Below are 15,498 nucleotides of genomic sequence, written 5' to 3' on the forward strand. Positions count from 1 at the left end.
TTAATTTGCGTATTTTTCTGTTCCTTATGTGGATCAAATAATATAAAAGTTCTGTGTAAACTCTAAAAGACAAATAAATTAGCTATTTTTACATCAAAAATAATGTAAGAAAAACATTCTATCCATGGAAATCTTCACTGTGACCCCTAACTGCAAGTTCCCTTTTCTTTCAAGTCATTTGTCAAAGTCAATGGATAGTAAAAAAAAAATGAGTTTGATTCTTAGCTCTTTTGTGGTAGCGGGTAGCAAATGAACAGCAACTAGACAAATAATTGTACCAATTGGGATTCTTTACGTTTCAAGTACAAGCAACAGTAGGTCTCAGGAAAATGATTAGTCTCATTCAAGGACTTGAATCAAGTAGCAAAGTGTGGATTCTGGTATCTCAGGCCAAGGCCAGATCTGGGCTTAAAATGGGAGGGATGGTCACTCTTGAGAAGAATGGGAAGTATAGTAGATAAATAATACCTGTTTGCTAATAGCAGTATTAAAAAAAAAAATAGGTAGTTTTTAAAAATGAATTGTGCCAAACACTTCTAAAATTCATTTAATCCTTATAATCATCACCATGAGGTAAGTATATTAATTTAATTTTTCAAAGGTGAAAATGAGGCACAGATAAAATAATTTGTCCAAGATCCCATGACTCGTAAGTGGCAGACCTATGACTTATGCCCAAGTATCTTGACTCAGGCAGAACTTTGTACCACAGCAAGAAACAAAGTAATAATAGGAGAACTACAAACTGAAATATAAGGTAGATCTGTATGTGCAAGAAGAAAAGGTCTTCCAGAATATTGCTGGTGCAAAGGCAAGTTGCTGAATAGTATTAGAGTGTGACTTTTTTAAATCTTAAAAACAGTAACAACAACTCCACAAAAATACAAAAGCCCAAAAACAAACCTAGAAATATGTATTGGATATAAATACATCTGTATAGGGATTCATATCAAAACATTAACATTGGTTATCTCTGAAAATGGGAGTGGGATGCTAGAGACAGAAAACAGGGTAATTTCATACCCTATAATTTACATAGCATCCGGGTAATTTAAAAATAGGTATTATAAAGAAATAACCTGATGGGGAAATAAAGGAATATCAAAATGCCTAGATACCAAAAATTAAATATGAAAATGGAAAGTTGGTTCTAAATCATTCCTGGATCTTCATTTTGCTGTCACTTAAGGATATGACTCGTTTTCATATCCTTTCTCAAATGGGTAGAGAGTTAGCACATGCTTTTCTCCTAATGTGGACAAGGCAGCTTTTTCAGAATGTATGTGTATTAATCGTTTATATATATCCCACTAAGTCCTGTGTGATCTTTAAAAAAAGTATTTTTATTACAGACTGTTTCAAGTTTGCTAAAATCTGCAGTAAAACTTGTTTTCAAACTGGTTTGTAAAAGAAAATACTACAAACACAATTGATGCTTCCTATAAATCTCCCCAATCCAGTCCTCATTTCTTGATTCCCAACCTGTGTTTTATTTCTTCTATATTTACAGCCATAACAGATAGTATCACTTTGCATATTTTATGTTTTAGGTGCCTGGCATCATAAAACAAGCATTGCTCCACATTGTTTTCTTCCTCATTATTTGTGAGATGTATCCATGTGACATGCATAACTCTAATTTGTTCATCTTGACCGTGGTACAGAAGTCTATTATACGAATATACAATGTTGAGTGCTGGTTAGGACTCCTTTCTGTTTATATACAGCACACGCATAAGTACTTCTTTAAGGTAACACGATAAGAGAGCTTTAATTTTACTAGATATTGCAAATTTGATGGTTGTGCCAGTGTATTTTCCTACGACAGTAAGAGTTCCCATTGCTTCACTGTCCTTGACGACACTTGCTATTTTGAAACATTTTTATTAACTCGATGGGTGTGATATAGTACACTTCCTTGTATTTTTAACTTGTGTTTCCTTGATTAGTGAAGAGTATTTTTTCCATATGTTTGTTAGCCTTTCAGATTTCCTCTTGTAAGCAATACCTTTTTTGTTTGTTTTTTTCAGCGTGTGCATATTTCTACTGGGTAATCTTTTTTTTTTTTTTTTTTTTGGCTGTGCGCAGGCTTTCTCTAGCTGTGGTGAGCAGGGGCTACTCTTCCTTGTGGTGCGCAGGCTTCTCAGTGCAGTGGCTTTTCTTATTGCAGAGCACAGGCTCTAGGCACAGGGGCTTCAGTGGTTGGGGCTCATGGGCTCAGTAGTTGTGGCGCACAGGCTTAGTTACTCTTCATCATATGGGATCTTCCCAGATGAGGGATTGAACCCATGTCCCCTGCACTGGCAGGCGGATTCTCAACCATTGTGCCACCAGGGAAGTCTTACTACTGGGTTGTCTTTTCATGAGTCTGAGAAATTTTTACATTTTTATAAATTAACCTTTTTATATATATTAAAAACACCTTCTTGTGGCTTATTTTTTCCCTTTTATAGTACTTAATGTATGTATAAGTTTTAAATTTTAACAGTTGTAAATGTATCATATTGTATGACTGTGCCTTTGTCTTATTTAAATAATTTTCCTATGCTGAGGTCTGAAAAATTGTGAATATATACATCTAAATTTTAAAATATTACTCATAATTTGTCTTTAACACAAATATATCTGTTTATGGTTTGAGATAGGAATACAGATTTATTGTTTTCCAAGTGAACAAACACAATTTTTCAAAAAGTCACTCCTTTCCCGATTGGTTTATAATGACATAACTTAGGCTTCCATACATGAGGGTCTCTTCAAGTCTGATTCAAGGAAATAGCAGCAATATTTAAGTTAATGTGTACTCACAATCTGTCAGGAACTCTGCTAAATATGTTATGCATTTTAGCATTAGAATATGTGGGCTTATCACACTAGGAAGCCCTGATAAATGGTCAGTCTCACCATTACTTGTTCATTTACTGGCTGATGGAGATGTATTCATCAGGTGAAGTGCACAAATACGCTGATTGACACAAACTGCATTTAAAAAAGCATCCCAAATATATAACTTGCTTTTATTAAACAGGGGAAAAATCAACACATTCTCCAAAGAGGCAGATATCCCAGTAGCTTTAGTAAAAACCAACATAACATCAGTTTGTTTGACAAGGCTTTTAGAATAAGTGGGCAATTAAATTCTTAAGCAGGAACAGAATATCAACAAGTTCTAGACCCCAGGACAGTTATAAGCCAACAAATTAGGCACTGTTTTGCTTAACATTTTTAGCTTTAATGTAAATATATATTATTATTTAGAATATTAGCATCTGAACTACATAATGATTTTATCACTTTAATTAAAACCAGGATTTCTGAAACCTCCAAGTAGTCTTTAAAGTTTTCCAATATGGACATAAACTAACCCCTATTCCTTTTTACATATCGAATTTGAAATAATTGTCACAATATATCAACATTTTCACAGGAAGATTTTTTAAGGCTTCTGGCACATAAAACGTGTAATATCTGTGTGACAATAATGTTATAATTATATACAGAAAATATTTAAAATTCTCCTTGTGCAATTTAAGTTCTAAAGATTAAAAAAACTAAGTGTTCATGTTAATAAGATATTAAAATGCCATAAGCTTTTCCATAAACTTGACACTGATTTTGTAATTACATAAAGAATACACAAGATAAGACTTGCACACTAAGTGATTCATCATTGAAATTAACTGTTAAACTGAATATACTTATTTGATATCATTAGTTTTCTAGATCATACTTTCATCACAAATAGGCTTTAATATAACGTATAAATATTTCCAATTAAATCTGTAACACTGAGGCAGCAAATGTCAGATCTATGTTTGCCTAGTTATTTATGTGTCACACAAATATGTCTATGAATCCTAATTTATCCTTTTGTCTAAGTCACCATTGTAGAGAATGTGTCAATAAGTGAAATCAACAAAAGGTGACTATTTCTCATTTGAAAAAATGTGAAAGTCATTAACACCTTGTCTTAAAGTTCTAAAGCAGCATATTCAGTTCTTAAGGCAAAAAAGGCCAAACATATTATTATAAATTATAAATTCTGGTAATTCTCCTTTTGGCATTAAAGGCCACAGCACAAATTCTTATGCTTTAATAGATAATATATTAGTGTACATCTGAATATACATTTGCTAACATTCTTCTACTGAAGTTGTTCTGTGCAGCAGAGGTGGTGAAGTGCGGCACAGCAGGGCAACATTTAATGGCCATCCTGGGCATCAAGGGACATGGAATGGCTGAATCTTGACCTTCCATTCACAGATACTGTATTTGATGGAACTGTAACCTAAGAGGAAGGAACATACTTTGCACCCATCAATTTAAAACGGGACAGCTGTCTCATTTTCAATTTTAAACAATTACCACATTTTAACTTCCACTTAATTGTAAATGCTAACGTTTAGTATTTATTATTCAATAAATTTCAAATAATCAAGAATAAATGTTCATTCTACCATGAAATTAAAATTGAGTTATTTCCACAACAAACAAGTTAAATAATCCATTAACACCTCTTAGTCTTTACAAAATTACCAAATCAACTCAAAGGACAAGAGCACAAACAGACTGCAGGCCAAGCTGTTAAAGCGCATTTTTAGCTAGATTAATTCTGGCTCCCCCAAAGTACCTTAGAGAATGTAGAAAAATAAAGCAATTTCCACAAAGCAGGGAATTCTATAATTTTCACATTGATGATAATATATATTAACTTGAAGTTACTCTCCCAGGTACCCCTTATTTATAAGAAAAAATAGCTTTGGTTTTTAAAATGCCTTCATTTGAAGGGCTAAAAAAGGCAAACCTATGACTGTTTTGCCAAAACAATTGCAGAATGAAAGGAGTTTATTTACTAGGAAATAAACTCCGAAGGTCCAAAATTCTATGGCAAAGTTTCCTACTTACAAAATGTAAGTGAATAAAAAACACTAAAACAAAACTTCCTAAATAGCTTGAAATTCCAATATTATTTACAAGAATGTAGAAGAAAATTATCTGGATTCTGAATAGTAAGTAGGTATAACATTTTGAAATAATACATGTGAAAGATGACAATATTTTAAGAAAAATGGTTTATCTCTTGATTGGTTATGAAGCTAAATTAGTCAAATTACAAACATTATCCTCTTCTCACAAGAAGAGAACTGAAGTACAAAAGGCCACAGAGTCTGCCTAGCAACAGAGTAAGTTAGTGAAAAGCAGAATAAAATTGGCAAATTTAGGTTGGCTTTGGTTTCCTTGGTTTCCTTTGGTTTCTTGCCTTTTACTAAACAAAGATTGGTCATCTAAACTAATCAATTTTCTTGACTGTCTTATGAACCCAGGGTGGAGTAGAGTGGCTGACACCATCCACCCAAAATAAAATAGCTAAGAAGAAAAGTTGCCACCAGGGGAAGGAACACTTATCTGCACCCTATTCAGTACTCATGTGGGGTTACTTTCCATGTACAACCAACAGACAGGTAATGGCTTTTTGTTATGTAATCTTGGTCTGAAAAGTCTCTCTGTGTGTGAGGGGTTATTTCTGTAATTCTTGCCAAAATTGCAGTTCTCATATTCTTTGTAAAGTAAAAGAGAGACGATCTGGTTTAAGCATTTAAAAAACACACTGATGGTTCTAAATGTCTACAAGTAAAAGATATCCATTGTAGCATCATTTATAGAGTGAAAGACTAGAATCCAGTTAAATGTCCACCAATAAGGAGCAAATAAGCTAGGGTTCATTCATACAGTCAAATACTACGTAGTCTTTTTGTTTTGTCTTGGTTTTATTTTTGGCCATGTCACACAGCTTGTGTGATCTTAGTTCCCCAACCAGGGATTGAACACAGGCCCTTGGAAGTGAGAGCTTGGAGCCCTAACCACTAGACAACTAGGGAATTCCAAACACTATGTCATCTTAAAAGAATAGCAGAGATATGTATGCAATAAAATGGAAAGCTCCAAGAGATAGATATGTATATATTTAATAATGTTTTGCAAAGGATCCCATTTTTGTTAGAAAAAATAAATGTTTATATACTATAAAACTGGTCTGCAAGGTTACACTGTGCTCTATCCAGAGCAGTTACTTTGGGGGGAAATGGCATTTTTTTTTTTTTGATATTTAAAAATTTGTTACTTAAATTTAAAACATGAGAAGATATCATAAGAATACTATTCTATGAATTTTATTTGTTTCTTTGTTTATTTGGGCTGCACCAGGTCTTAGTTGCGGCACGCAGGATCCTTGTTGTGGCATGTGGGCTCATAGTTGTGGGATCTAGTTCCCCGACCAGGGATCGAACCTGGGTCCCCTGCATTGGGAGTGTGGAGTCTTACCCACTGGACCACCAGGGAAGTCCCTCTATGAATTTTTGAGGTCAGAGATCTTGTCTATTTTAATGCCACTTCATACCTACTTCATACTCGTGGTTATTTTAGTGCCTGGTCAGTGTAGCTCAGTGACTATTTCTTAGATGAAATGTGGTAACTTTTTACAAACATTTATAAATTAAAAAAGTATTGCTTGAATTTTTGGAACAGTGACCATAGGACACTAGTAATAAAGATATCTTTAAAAAGTAACATTTAATAATTTACTGATGTAAGCAGCTGCTAGTTAACTGCCTACCCTTGAAGTTTAAGAAATTTTCAGGAATATTCACATAGCTTTCTTATTATGAAACCATCATTTATTTTTACTTTAAAAAAAATATGGAAAGAGCTGCCAACCTGAAACACTTGGATTGTTCAAATTCAAACCAAGGAAATATGAATAAAAAGCAGACTAATTAAACAAAACAAGCCAGCAAGATCCTGGGTGACTTATCCAGTTTTTCTCTTCCCTCCAGATTTCTATCAAGCTAACGATAAGCTTTATTTTCTGAGGAAACAATACCAAGTACTAAATATCATTCATCAGTTTATTTTCAGACTTTATTTTTACAAACCTATATTCTCCTTATAATTATGTAATAACCTTAGTAAGTCAAGCACCAACAAGAACCAAAAGCAGCTAAAGAAGTTCCTGTGTCAACACAAGTCAACGGTAATAGATGACAGTCTGTCTTATTCTCTGAAAACAGTTTGCTGATTCATACATACATCTTAACATCAAACACATTTTATAAAATACTGTGCTAGATTTATTAGTGCTTTATATGAAGACAAGACAAATCGCTGTGACTATATGTGGGTTGAGTTGGGGGTGAGGTATGGGAGAAAAACCTTAAGAAACATGAAAATTCATGATTACATTCACACTAGAGCAATCAACTAGATAATTGTTCTAATGTGAACCAACTATTTAATGAAGGTTAATTGCTCGAGTATGAACAAGAGCCATAAGGCAGGTTGGTACCTGGAGTAAAAGTGAACATTTGGGTGCCAAAATACAGGCAAATACGGAGCCAACTTTCTGATGAACAGTCTAAACCCACTGTCAAAATCACTGGAGATTTTATTTGGCACTGTAACTGTTGTTCTATAAAAGAAATGTTAGAATTTAAAACAAACCAGGAGAAATGTTCAGAACAGGACAGAAATGTGGGACTTAAGCAAAGATCACAAGAAATTAGAGCCTTCTTTGTGTCCATTTTTACCACCTTCTGCAGTTTTTTGAAACACACGTACAGGGAAGTGCACTGAACAGCCCAATGAAAACAAACACAGAGGTATATGTAGCCCACCACCCAGGTCAAGAGAGAGAATACCTCCAGTTCCCTACTGATCCTGTTTTTGCTTAAAATTTTGACTTTTTCTTTATCATGGATTTTTACATTAATTGGTACATTTAAAAATATTGCATTAAGATAATATTTATCTTGATGACTAATTTTTTTGGTTCCCTCTTAAATTGTGTGCCCATCTTGCTCCAAGAAGCCCACAACAACCCTTTTTTCCCCTCTGGAAGTAACCCTATTGTGAGTTTTGTAATTACTTCCTCACTTTTAAAAATAATTGCCACTTATGTATGTGTCACTAAATAATACAGTTTTGCATGCTGTCAACTTCACACATCTTTTTATGTCTCTACATTGTTGCGTTTAGTGTATTTTATCCAATTTATTGCTATTTGATAATCCATGCTTTGACTATACCACTATTCTACCATTTTTGGATATTAAGGTTTTACGTATTTGGAGCTGTTACAAACAATATTCTTCTGAGTCTTGGTACATAAAAACACATTTTTAGCATATATAACAAGAAGTGAAGGTGCTGATGATGGCGTGTAGCTATCATAAACTCCACTAGACCCCGTGTCTTTCTTTAGAGGAAGTAAAAGGATTATGTAAGGAATTTTCATTAAATAGAGTTTAGGAGCTGACACTATAGAGAGACAGAGCTATCAATAACCTCCTACTGAAAGAGAGAAAATTTAGACTCAATAGAACCTGAAGTAATGAGTTATAAACAGGATACAATTATAGGATCATCATTTAGGGCCTGCTTTCTGTGTTGATTCACATCCAGCTCATTCTGGAAGCAATGAGAGTTTTATCCGTGAACAGACTGCCAGAGCAGAGCCCATAACACACCAAGCATACAGCTGCTTGCCTGCACGATTCTGTTGGCCTAAAAGGCATTTCCAACGTAATGCACTGTTTTCTGCAATTAGTTCACTGAAACTGATTAATATATCCCCTGACTTAGTACAAAGGCACTGCAGTTATTTTCTGTTCTCCCGTGAGCCTGGGGTACCACTGTTTCTCAGTCCTGGGCTATGAACACCCAGAAGGCAGAGGTGTCATTTTATTCAATTTTGTATCCCCAGTATCTAGTCCAATGTTTGGTATTTTTCTGCTTTAAAAAAATGCTTATCCAATTTATTGAATTGAACTTTGAAACTCATCCTTAACTTACAAGATTAGAAACAGAATTAGAATTATTTTCATAAATGAGAATGTACACTTTATAGGGACATATTTCCCTCCTCCCCCAAAATATAAATGTCATCACCTGTGAAATACCAATTTCAATATTCCTTTTGTTTTTTTGTTGTTGTTGCTGTTTGCTGCCTGGCACCTACATTCAAACTCTACAAATCATCTACAAAATTCAGACCTAATCCCCTGAATTATGCCTTCATGTTTCCTCCACTCCTGACAGCACACGCTATTTGGCCTTGTCACCATGTGGGCCCAGATGGGAGCGCCAAGTCCTCTGTGGGAAGGGCCATCACTCAGGGCTCCGCTGAAACCCACCCAGGAAGCTGGCTGACAGGCAAGGCTGGCTGTGTAGACACGCGCAGATGCCTCCCCCTTCTATCTTTGCAGCATTCCTGTTCCTTCGCAGATTTCATTTTTTGTTGAGTTCAGTGTTTTGCTCAACAAGTCTCTTACTCTTCTCTAAATAGCTTCTAAAATGATTAGAGAAGGAATTCACAAAATGAAATGCCTAGGGAGTCAGTGAAATAATGAGTACTTTTCTTGTCTTGGGTGTTGAGGAACTTGAAACCAAGATGACTAAGGGAAGAACAAGAAAGACATTTAGGGAGACTACAGCCTCTGGGAAGTCCAAGTGAGGATGCCAGGCTCAAGCTTCACCACATCCTCTTTCAGAGGATGAAGGTGACAAAGGGAGGAGACTCACTTGCGAATAATTCCCTGTGACGCTTTTTGGTGTTTGAGAAAGGAGCACACCTCCTTGCTCTCCTGCATCTCAGTAAGGAGAAGCTGGCCTCGGGCAGGGCATTATTAAGACTTGAATTTCTGCATTAGGTCTCATCTAAATGCTCTACATTTCCCCTACATTTTTTGGTTTAGCCTATAAAACTTCTCCCCCCTGCAACCCCCCAATCCCACGTATGGTAGTAACTGATTACTGTAGGAGCTATGGCTGAAAACTTACAGGCTCCTGTGATACTGCAGCTTTTCTGGAATAAAGGAGGGACTTTCTTTCCAAAAGACTTTCTTGCTCTGCTAACACAATTTCTTAAGAGTCCAGGGCACTTTCTATATATAGTTATATAATAATGAATAAAACTCGTGTTCTGCACCTGGCCCACGTTTTGGAAAATAGACCTGACATATTTTTAAGTATGTGTAACACTCTGGACTCTCTCAGCTTATACTTCAAAAATGACCCCTGACATAAAAGAGTAACTTCTGGCATCTTCCCTATTCAGATTTAAAAGCCAGAAAACAATTTCCCCTAAGTATTAGTTTGACAGTGTTGAAAATAAACCCACTGTCACCCATCTGATAAAGAAAACTTACCCTTTTCAATTTGGCAGCAGCCTCTCCAGAACGAATTGCAGTCAGCAAACTCTGTCGGATCTGTTCTGGGTCAGAGCTTTGGAATGTCGAAGAACTTTGTCTCTTAAGGGTGAATGATGGGCAGTCAGTCGGAGATGGTGTTTGAAGATTCTGTTCATCATGTGCAGAGTTGTTTTCCTATAACAATAAATGCGAAATACTTTTATGAATACCTGGTGAAGAATGGGCCATTATTCAAAATATTTTCATCATCAATAGCTCTTTAAGAAGCACCATTTGCCACACTGATGTTTTACACTCAGCTCTGTTTCCTCATCCAGAGTTATCTCTGCTGCCAGAGCTCAGCTGGAAGATGAAGGCATTACTTTCCCTCATCCTGAACTCAAGAGGCTAAAGAAGAAAAGTGATCCCTCTCTGTGTTTCACAGATGCAGTGGTGATCTTACTGTCCTTGAGTGAATCAAATAATGCTGATTTCTCCAAAGGAGTTCGCTAGAAGAGCCTGACTAATAATAAAAATTCCACAGACCAAAAGAAATAAAAATTTCATAGTTCCAATATATTAGTGTTGTGAAATTAGTTTTGATGGTATAAATGGACAAATGTTGGCAATTTCATACGTGTTGAATCTAATGTATCTTTTAATAAAGGAATATTAGTGACTATGTAACAGCTTATTTTGTGTTTCTGGAAGTCCCAAGGATTAAGTGATAGCCATGTTTTCTTTATTTTTCCCATGAGACTAAAAATAAATATTAGAAATTTCCAAATTTGAGAATCAAAAATTTAATTAACATTCTTACGAAAGAATATTTAGTAACTGATTTAACTGGCAAATGTATTCAAACAATCTTAAAAATGTCTTTTTCAAACTGCCAAATAAATATCTTTATAAAAGATGAGCTCAACAGAACTCAGGCAATGGCTCAAAAACTGTATTATCTAAATCAAGCCTCTGTTGTTTAGAAATGGTATTCCATTCTAAGAAAAAAAACAGGCTTTGTTCCCAAGTAAAGAATTAATCTCTATATCATATATCTCTCCCTGATATGATATTCAAAGTAATAAACATAAATGTGAAATATATGAAGAAATATTTTTCAAGGTAAATATTGCTTTAAAATTATGGAAAAATCTTTACTTGGCAATATGGTTAATGTTCTGTTACTCTGTGAGTGTTTGAAAAAATAGTATAAAATACTTCTGGAACTGTCATACAAATGTGAAAGTATTCTTTAAACACTATCAGAGTAAAAGTACACAATGTATTTTTTAAAAATTGCATGGGGATTATCATAAGTCATACTGTGAATTTCTTCCTCTCTGACTATACTACTTGAGTCTAACAAATTAGATCATTCAGTTGATCAAACATGAAGTCAACAAGTCCCCCTTTTTTTTGTACACCATTAAGGTTAGATGGTGGTTAAGTGATATTTCAGTCTACATACATATAACTGGAAAGTTGACACTGAATTAACAAAATGGGAAATTAAGAAAATTACATATTTAGACTCTGGTTTTAATTTAAGTTATATATAACAATGTTTGGTAAGCTCATGTTGAGTGTATATGATAGAAAATGGAGAGCTGAAAGATGTTTGGTTACTTTATCTAGTCTTTGATACTTCTTGTGTTTTTATGTAATTACAACTATTTATTTTTCTATTATGGAGACTTGGAAGAGAAAGTAAAGCCAACTAGAACATCCAGAGAAGTTACAAACAAACTGAGATAGGCAAAACAGAGAAAACTGGGGAGTCAGAACTATAAGCTAGTACACTGTACAAATGTAGGAGCAGAGAATCTTTAAATTTAAATATTTGCTAACAATGCAATTATATAATGATGACCTTATGGTAATGTCTGATCAAGTTATATGACGTATAATAACTCTGAGAGTAAATAGTCAGATTCTATGTATTATTATTCTTTTTTTCCTACAGTAGTTTGATAGATTATGAATAGATTTAAGTAACACAAAATACCGACATGCTTGTTAACCCCATTTAAACCATATTGTGTAAGAATCCCTTATTTTTAAAAAGGTTGCATTTACCTTATCACTCCCACCTGGTTGTGGGATGTCCACAAATGTATTTACAGAAGGAATCTTCCCTTCCTCTGCGTCAGTTGGAGTTCGGACGGATGCACCCCTGGCAGCTTCACTGCATGACTCTGTACGGCCTTTACTGAAAGACTGTGACCGTTTCACCACAGCGAGGGCAAACGGGGAAGGAGCAGAGCTGGAGTATGGTCGAGGGGCACCAAAAGTTTTCAGAGTCTTCAGGTTAAGTGTTGCTAACTGACTCTTGGGAAGTGGAACAGGTTTGGGAGCTACAGGAGGGGGAGAGGCCAGGGGAGGGGGAGAGGCCATGGGGGCAGGAGAGGCCAGGGGAGGGGGAGAGGCCACGGGAGCGGGAGAGGCCAGGGGAGGGGGAGAGGCCGCGGGAGAGGCCAGAGGAGGGGGAGAGGCCAGGGGAGGGGGAGAGGCCAGGGGAGGGGGAGAGGCTACAGTAGGCTTCTGATTGCTGTCCTCATCAGTGTTTTGAATGTGTGGCTGTGGAGGAGAGTGACTAGTTTTACTTAAGGCAGAAAGAGCTGGCTCTGGAGGAGGTATTGTATCCCTTTCCACCTCTTTCTTTATTAATTCCTTTGGAGTAGGATTAGGGGCAACTTGAACATTTTTGGCAGCTGCAGATGTTACATAATGACCTGAAACTTTTTTTTGCATCTGCAAGAAAAAAGAACTTGGTTTGGAGTGGGGATTTGAAACCCGAGATTTGAGTTTTGACTCCAAAATATTGTTTATATCTTCCAAATTAGGCACAAAAGGAGCTATGCCAGTGTCTCTCATCACTTTGGGAGTAGGTTTCAGAGGATTTTCCCCTGTGCTGTGGGTAACGCTCTCCTCACTTTGCACCTGATGCTCTGTTCTCAGGGTAGGCTTTGGTTTCAGGTCTGCTTGGGGCTCCTTTGGGCTTTCAGAAATAACAAGGTCTTCTGTTTCAGTTGCAGTTACTTTCACATGCTCATGAGTGTCCTTTTTTTCTAAAGTATGTATCTCCTGATCATTTTCATACCCTACGGTTTCTGATTCCCAATCTTTCAACATTTCTAGGGATCTGGGAGGCACTATTTTGTAAGTAGTCATCCCAATTTTGGGTATATACTCTCTTGTAATTTCATTTGAAGGTTTTGGCTTGGGGTTATAATCTTGTCTGTAAAATGGATAATTCTTTATATAAGAAGCTGTTGAATTTTTATCACTCCCATCTACAGGAGGCAAAGGATCGTCATTACCATGTGCACAAATTGGATCTTTTATGGTGAGGTGCTTGTCTCTATGTTCAATTAGGGGGCCCTGACTCCCAAATTCTCTTGAGATATCTACAGAATCTTGTGGGCTTGAAGTTGAGTGTTGCGTTGATTTGTTATTACTTGAAGTTTGCACACTTTCATCAACTTTGACATCAGACAAATTATGATCTTGGTGATTCCCATCCAGATTGTCACAGGAAGGGGTTGTCTGAATTGCTGCATCTTGCATTTTTGTCTTTTCTGCACAAGGCTGAATCAGTTTTTGATCTGGTGCTGATGAAGCAGCAAGATGATTTTCCTTGTAACTTCTAGCAATATCAGTTTTATATGCCTGATAGTTTGATAGTCTGTCAACTTCCATGTCCACATTGTTATTTTTGGCAACACCTGCTACGTTGATTTCTGTCCTCCTCACTCCATTTTTCATATTATTTTCTGTGCTTGTTGGAATGACAATTATTTCATTTTGATCTACTGAGAGAGAAAAAAAACCATAATGTATATGGAAAAAAAAAATAGAAAACCTCAAGTTTTCAATGCCTGCCTCCCCCAAACTGAAACAGGTTGGTTTGAATTCTACAGATAATTTTCAGCTCACCAATTATACAAAAATTATACAGGTAGTGGCATACAGAGAAAACAGCATGGGCTTTGGTATCATAGAGACCTGAATCTGGAATCCAGCTTGACTAATTACAACCTGTATGGCCACATCATGTTACTTACCCCCTTTGAGCCTGTTTGCTCAGATGTAAAAAAACAAAAATATGTATTATATATACCATTAATGTAACATGTTTATAAGGATAGGGTATTGCCCAAAACAAGTGCTCAGAGAAGATAGCTATGTGTCTTTTTTTAAGTAAAGACCATATTTCAGTCATTGTTAAGAATGACATTTACAAATTTCAAAAAACGTTTTTATTCTTTTATTTTTTTCCATTTCGATTCTCTGTCTTTTCTATAATCCTAGTATATTTATATTTCATACCTAACGTTAAAAGGGAAACAATCCCAGCAAATGCTATCAGTTTTAGTTAAGGCAGACAACAAAACCTCACCTTGAAGAGTTGAAGTAAAAACAGAACCTAAGTTTGTCTTGTTAATTAGGTGTCCTTCCTAAATACTTTGAGGACTTTGTTTTCAGTCACAGTATGGGTGATTTCAACTACATAAAAATAATCATGTGGGTTTTGATTTTTCTCTATGAGAAAAGATAACTATTTTTCTCATGTTGGAATCCAGGTAGAGAAAACAACTTTCCTCTCCCCAGCACTACTTTTCCTCTTAATTTTAATTCAGACCTCCTGAAAACGAAAATCATTTGCCAGTGTCTAGGTTAACAAAGCAACAGTTGCCAGCCAACAACATGATGGCAAAGAGCTGGAATGAAGCATCTGGAAGGAAACACAGGCTTATGAATGTGCACCACGTGCCTTGTACTGAGCCAAGTGATTTATATACTGTGCTCCTCTAGTCTAATGCCACGGAGAATCACTTCTTCTGAATAACCAGCTAGCCCTCACCTTCAAAATCCTCAGTGGCCTCTCCTTTCAGATGATAATTTGCATAGCACAAGTGAAATGTGGGCCTTGGAAGTCATATTGTGAAAGGATGTCAAGTATTTCTCTATAGTTTGATAATTACTCATTTTCATCTATAAGATAAAGTTCACTGCCTAAAACATCATGAACTATTTAAAATGGGTCTTCTGTGGAAAAAAGAAAAAAGATATGCATCCCAAAAAAAAAAAAAAAATCATGTTGCCAGGTAAATTTGGGTGCAATTTTTTAAAAAGTCTTTATATTTTTAAACTCTGCCTAACTGCACAATTATTTGATCATGGTGGTTATATTTTCTATTATGCCGCAAGGTTCCTATCTAACATAGATAATTTTAAAATGGAATTAATTTTTATTCTTCCCAAATAAAATGCAACTGGTTATTAGAATACATATTGTCTATATAAATGATTT

The 15,498-nt window shown here is 35.7% G+C and overlaps 1 protein-coding gene across 11 annotated transcripts in view; it reads right to left on the reverse strand.

Moving 5' to 3' along the window:
• Nucleotides 1-2,998: 2,998 nt before the first annotated feature.
• COBLL1 (cordon-bleu WH2 repeat protein like 1) overlaps nucleotides 2,999-15,498 on the reverse strand; it is a 154,895-nt gene continuing 142,395 nt past the window's right edge. For 9 of the 11 annotated variants that reach the window (XM_057744571.1, XM_057744569.1, XM_057744565.1 and 6 more), the window contains 3 exons: nucleotides 12,261-13,996; nucleotides 10,203-10,379; nucleotides 2,999-4,288 (listed from right to left, as the gene is read on the reverse strand). In XM_057744571.1, the coding sequence (XP_057600554.1) occupies nucleotides 4,202-4,288; nucleotides 10,203-10,379; nucleotides 12,261-13,996 (2,000 nt within the window). In that variant the 3' untranslated portion in view covers nucleotides 2,999-4,201. The remainder of the gene's footprint in view (nucleotides 4,289-10,202; nucleotides 10,380-12,260; nucleotides 13,997-15,498) is intronic. The other 2 variants (XM_057744570.1, XM_057744566.1) reach the window with 1 other exon arrangement.

The sequence above is a fragment of the Hippopotamus amphibius genome, chromosome 8 (assembly GCF_030028045.1).
Source record: "Hippopotamus amphibius kiboko isolate mHipAmp2 chromosome 8, mHipAmp2.hap2, whole genome shotgun sequence".
Classification (NCBI taxonomy): Eukaryota; Metazoa; Chordata; class Mammalia; order Artiodactyla; family Hippopotamidae; genus Hippopotamus; species Hippopotamus amphibius.